The 6126-nt window shown below is 38.0% G+C and overlaps 1 protein-coding gene across 2 annotated transcripts in view; it reads left to right on the forward strand.

Annotated features, from left to right (window-relative positions):
* Window positions 1–5922, forward strand: part of UBN2 (ubinuclein 2) — a 71188-nt gene extending 65266 nt beyond the window's left edge. For both annotated transcript variants that reach the window (XM_047096088.1, XM_047096090.1), the window contains 2 exons: window positions 394–483; window positions 3503–5922. In XM_047096088.1, coding sequence (XP_046952044.1) covers window positions 394–483; window positions 3503–3552 — 140 coding nt within the window. In that variant the 3' untranslated portion in view covers window positions 3553–5922. The remainder of the gene's footprint in view (window positions 1–393; window positions 484–3502) is intronic.
* Window positions 5923–6126: the final 204 nt, after the last annotated feature.

Raw genomic sequence — 6126 nt, forward strand, 5'->3', positions numbered from 1 at the left:
CAGAACGGGAAAACTCATGAATTTATACTGATTGAGAGTAGTCCATTTGGAGTTAGTGAAGATTACAGAATTTTCTTTAAGAAATGCAGTTTAATTTCATTTATATAGAATAAATCAAATTGGTGGATTCAGAATTTATTTACAGTTCTTAAATGAACCATCTATACCACATTGCTATCTTAATGAAATTTATAAGAGGCAGTCAAATTTGCTGAGTTATTTGCATGTACGTATTTATATATGTACATTTTTTCAATGTATGTACTCTAAGGAGGACTTTGAAATCAGGGGCTATGCTTAACATTATATAAATTAAACTATTTTCATTTTTTATCTAAGAGGGCTTAAGTGTTAGATTGAAGAAGATCACTGACAATTCTGTTTTTCTCTCAGATTTACTAAAGGGTTTACAGCCAGGAGCTCAGCATGCAGCAACACTTTCCCACTCACCTCTGCCTACACATTTACAGCAAACATTCAATGGTAAGAAAGCCACCTATTTTTTTCATCTCATAATATTTATATAGATTTATAGATTGGATTAAACATCTCTGGAAACTAAATGGGATGACAGAAGTTGGAAAAAAACAGATTTCACATGACTGAATCCTCATTAGCAACAAACTCCTTGTAAGGAGAGGAAATCGGTAAAGAGACCTTTTGTTACATGTGGAGAAAAAAAAATTTTGAGAGCAGAATAGCACGAGTGGGAGAGGGGCAGAGAGAGGGGAACAGAGAGAATCTTAAGCAAGGTCCACACCCAGCACGGTGCCCAGCATGGGGCTTGATCTCAGGAACGTGAGATCATGACCTGAGCCGAAACCAAGAGTAGGACATTGAACCCACCGAGCCACCCATACGCCCCTGAAGAAAACATTTTGAAGGTATTTGTTATATTGAAATGATAACGAAGAAGAGGATTCATAAAACAGTGTACAAAAGTCATGTCCAGTAGTTGCAATAGTTCACATTTTGAAGGTTTACTAAGTGCCAGTTAGTCTTGTGACTACTGACATGTATTAGCTAATTTAATCCTTACAACACCTGAGAGTGTACTGGTAACAATCCCCATTGTTATAGATCAGGAAACTGAATTAGAGATAAGCAACTTGCCCAAGATGATACAGTAGTAAGTGATCTGAGATACAAATCTGGGAAGTCTGACTTGGTACCTTTTCTGCCTTTTAGCAGTAATTCAGTTAATACCCTCCCAACTGTATGCGTTACACACTTGCAGCCCAGCTAGATCACTCTGAAATTAGATAGTGGACATTGGACATAACATATTGACCTCTAGGTTATTGCTTTCAACAGCAGTCGACCTCAGTAGACTGCTGATACTATTCTTCCATTTTCAGGATCTTTTGAACAGAAATAAGTGTTCAACTGGCCTCTTAACTTTGCAGGTTGACTGGGATCTCACTATTCTTTTTGGCCACTGCATTTAAAATGATCTTTGAAGGGGCACCTGGGTGGCTCAGTCAGTTAAGCATCCGACTTCAGCTCAGGTCGTGATCTCACAGTTTGTGAGTTTGAGCCCTGTGTTGGGCTCTCTGCTGTCAGCACAGAGCCTGCTTCAGATCCTCTGTCCCCGTCTCTTTCTGCCCCTTCCCTGCTCATTTTCTCTGTCCCTCTCTTTCTTCCTCTCTCTCTCTCAATAAAGAAATAAATAAATAAACTTAAAAAAATAAATAAAATGATCTTTGAGGGACACCTGCGTGGCTCAGTTGGTTAAGTGTCTAGCTCTTGGTTTCAGCTCAGGTCATGATCTCATGCTTCATAAGATCAAGCTCCTTGAGAGAATGAATATAACTTCTCTATATTCATTTTATATATAATACAAACTTTTTCTGTAAAGGCCTCAACAGTAAATATTTTCAGCTTTGCAGGCCATGTAGTCACTATCACAACTACTCAACTCCGCCATTCTAGTGCGAAAACAGCCATAGATAAATATGTAGCATGAGTGTGGCTGGGTTCCTATAAAACTTTTTAAAGTAGTGGTGGGCCACATTTGGCCCTTGGGCCAAACCTTGGTCTAGACAATCTCAAAGTCCAGTTAATATGAGTATTTTATTTTGTAGTTTCCCAAAGCTGCTTTGAGCACAATCCTTCCTTGCCATTTTATGAATTTAATCATACCTTAGGTCACATCATTCTCTCTGCAAACACAAGTACATAATATCTCATTATGAATGGAAAAACCAATTCCTTAGATGTTGTCACCAAAGTTATTTTAATAGTGTCCTATTTATACAGCTTTTGAAACAATCATCCTCTCTCATTGATACAACAGAGGCAGTTTCTTCAATAGAGGCAGTTTTTTGTTTTATGTTTTACCAGAGTAATTTAGATAGCACGTGAATGAACCTAGCAGTGTGACATATGGTCTCCTCCAGCCTTAAGGTTGATCTTGTAATACGGCAATTTGTTCCTTTTCACCTGTGTGTCTCTGCCATTCATGCCTCCCCCTGCCTTTTTCTCTCAGGCTTAGGAGTGGGAGGCTTCATTGTCCTTGCTAAGGCAGTACCTTGTTAAACTTTCTCTATATTTTGTTGGCTGTTAAGGTCACTGGGTTCTAGTCTTGCCCATTTTAAATAGAGTAATCAACTAACTAAAATTTAAGAAATAAATCAGTGTATAAATAAATACATACAATAATCAACATTTTCCCAATTAAAAGTTAAAAACCATATGTAAGGAGCACCTGGGTGGCTCAGTCAGTTGGGCGTCCGACTTTGACTCAGGTCATGATCTCATGGTTTTGAGTTCGAGCCCCGCGTCAGGTTCTGTGCTGACAGCTCAGAGCCTACAGCCTGCTTCGGATTCCGTATCTCCCTCTCTCTCTGCCCTTCCCCTGCTCGCGCTCTCTCTCTCTCTCTCTCCCTCTCTGAAAAATAAATGAACATTAAAAAACAAAACAAAACACACATGTAAAACTAGAAACCGTTGTTCCCAGTTAGCAGACTTTCCTATCACTTACAACTTTTGCCAGGTTAGGACCAAAACAAAGACTCAGCTGGATTTTTCACTACCAGTGTATCCCATTTATTTACATAAATAATCGAGAATTAATTATCAAATGCTATGTCATGGCAAGGAATTTAATTTCACTTGCAAGAAAATGAAATTGACTTAGTCTTCTAAAGGGATCAAAAGATGTGGTAGGTTCCTTGAAGGTGGGGATTATGTCTTTTATGTTCCTTTGTGATCCTCATAGCATTTGACACAGTGGGTTCTGAGGTGGAAAATAATAGTATTTCAACTGAAAACCAATCGAACCACAGCCATTTGACTTAAGAGGATCTTTTTTGTTGAGTTCTCTTATGTTTCTCAACCTCTGTAATGCCATGCATAGCATGTAAATTATTAAAGGTTATCTTTTTTAGCAGTGTCATTTCGCGTGGAAATTAAACGTGAATTGTTCTCATTGCTTTGTTTGCTTTTAATATGTATTTTTATAACACACCGACACAGCCCAATTAAACATCTCTTTTCTCAGATGGAGGCCAAAGTAAAGGGGACGCTAAATTACCACGGAAATCTCAGTGACTTCCCAGCGAGCAATGGAGATGAGACACTCAGCTGGCTGATGGAATCTACCTGATGGGAAAGTACTCATGTGGTCATAGGGCTGCTGTTCTGTCGATGTTTACATTCTCTCGTCCCAAGCACTGTGGTGAGGAGGAAAAAAGAAAAGAGAACATTACTTGAGTCAAGCCAGGTGCAGGAGGAAGAAATGCTTTCGTGCAAAGTTAGTGACCTGTGGTCTCCTCTAAAGAAAGACAAAGTGACCATATTAACTGACTTGAAAGAGACTCAGTTGTCAAACCCACAGAAGTACAAATTTGATTTTTTTCCCCGGGGGAGAAAGAAGGAATCTGAGGATTTGGGTAAACTCCATCCATCCTGGGGGTTGGATCTGAATACTTGTAGACATAATCGCATAATAAAAGGCAGTCTATCTGGAATTAGGCCAGTTTGTCAGGAGTAACAATCATGTTTATCTGAGTGGACTATGCAGCAAATTTGCCACACGACAAAATTAATGACCCTGTGTTTGATCCAGACAGTAGCTGAGGAAATACTGTACTCTCACAAGTCCTGAACAAACTTGAATCTTCTCCAGTGTGTAGCAACCCCCCATGTAAATCAGTGGACTAAAGATGTTTCAGGAAAGTTATTTTAGCACAGTGATACATATTATTAAATCATCAAGATTTTTAAAAGTGAAGAAATTGAGCCTGTTGCTCTTAACAGACAAACTTAGATGTCCCCTTTTTGTAAAAGGGTCAATTTCATCTTCCATTCAGAAGCAGGTACTTAACTCTCCTTCAGGTGATTTGTGCATCTGGTATTGACTGGTTAATTCTTACTTCCATTCTTGATGTTAAAATGTGACTCTTCAGAAACGGGGATCTTTGACGTAGGGCTGCGACTTCGGTGCTCCTAGCCCCTGCAGGCCCAACACCCTGAACTGTAAACTTCCCCAGCCGCACTTCGGTTCACAACTTCTCCTGGTCTTGTAGCTAGTGGTACTTCAGGTGATTCTTAATTGTTGACAGAGACAGGCGCGAGTGTGTACTACACATGCCTCTTCGTTGGTCATTCAAATGGCATATATATATTTTTGGAATTTTTAAGATAGTATTTTAAAGGGAGGAATTACATTAGGATCATTATGTGTATAAGGGATTATTTTTTATAACAATCACAGTGTATTTTTACTCCCTATATCCAGTGTAGTGAAATTGATTTGGAGCATTTGGGATCTTAAAGCTTTATTAATATTTACTGAGAATATTGATATGTGAGTAAAGCTGCAGATAACGGGATAACAAAACTGCTTAGTTCTTATAGCTTCCTTATGCAAATACATACTCAACAAAGGATGTTAAGGGAGAAATTTATGGTTCTTTTTTGAATATATTTGATTTGATTTTTTTTTTTTCCCCTCACCTTTGGTCTTGTCTCCTTTTCTCCCTATTTAGGCTTCTGAATGTTTTCAAACTATACCCATGATTGGTGTAAGCTTGATCCATTTATAACAATAGACTAACCTAAAAAACAGCATGAAATTGATAGTAGCAAGATTTGCATCTTTTTTCATTACAAGTCACCCTGTACCCTTACATTTCTTCAAATAAGTGTATTAACCTGGCCCTTTTTTCCTTTTACAAGCACAAGTCCCAAATAGCCTATAGGACTGTGAATAAATTACCACAGATCTGTTCAGATCTGTATACCTGTATTTTGACTTCAAAGTCACATTGGCTTGCTTCATAGCAACAAGTTAATAAGTAACTGAAAGCTTTAGTTCCAAGAACTTTTTACAGTAAGGGGAAAGGATTATTTCAAAGGAATCACTGATATAATTACTTGCCCCTAAGAATTTAGTTTACCAGTAAAACATAAGAATGTTGTATCAACCCCAGTTGGAAGGATATTGGGATGTTGCAGCGAGGCTTGACTTGAATCGAATATGTTTAATTAAAGGTTGTTTGGTTTTTTAAATTAGGGAAGCTTACCCAATTCTTGAGTTATTCGAGTGTAGTATACCTGTTGCTTTTATCTAATTTGGAAAAAGAAGTCTTTGCTAATACTCTATGGGAGTTTTCCTTTGGGAAGCAATAGCCTTTGTTTTACTTCCCACACCAGGAGAGAAGTCACAGTGCATACTAATCTCTCTTCCTGCTGATAATTGTGTACGTGTTCATCTGTGTGCATATGAAGATTTATTTATATATAAATTCATTACTAATGTAAGTCAGGGAATAATTTCGGTTTCTTAAGTCCATCAGTTCTGAATCATGCTACGTGAAGATCCCTGACAATTCTTGGTTGTCATTAGAGAAGAACAGGATTATCAATTCTTCCCCCAAGTATTATTTTATAACTAACCATTAAAATTATCTGAAGGCTCTTGGCTCTGAAAAGTCCATATATATGGAGATGATATTCTATTCTCTTCACTCTTGATTCCTTGAGGACTGCTACCTGGTCCCCCCCCTCAGCCCCCCACCACATTTTCACTAACTTTCGTCCATTTCAATCAAGACGACCCTTTTATGTTGTACAAATGAAACAAACATCTTTATATTTCTTAATAGATAAGTATGACCAGAG

The sequence above is a fragment of the Lynx rufus genome, unplaced genomic scaffold (genome assembly GCF_022079265.1).
Source record: "Lynx rufus isolate CCGP_SWC_20201006 ecotype Redwood Valley unplaced genomic scaffold, mLynRuf1.p SCAF_4, whole genome shotgun sequence".
Taxonomy (NCBI): Eukaryota; Metazoa; Chordata; class Mammalia; order Carnivora; family Felidae; genus Lynx; species Lynx rufus.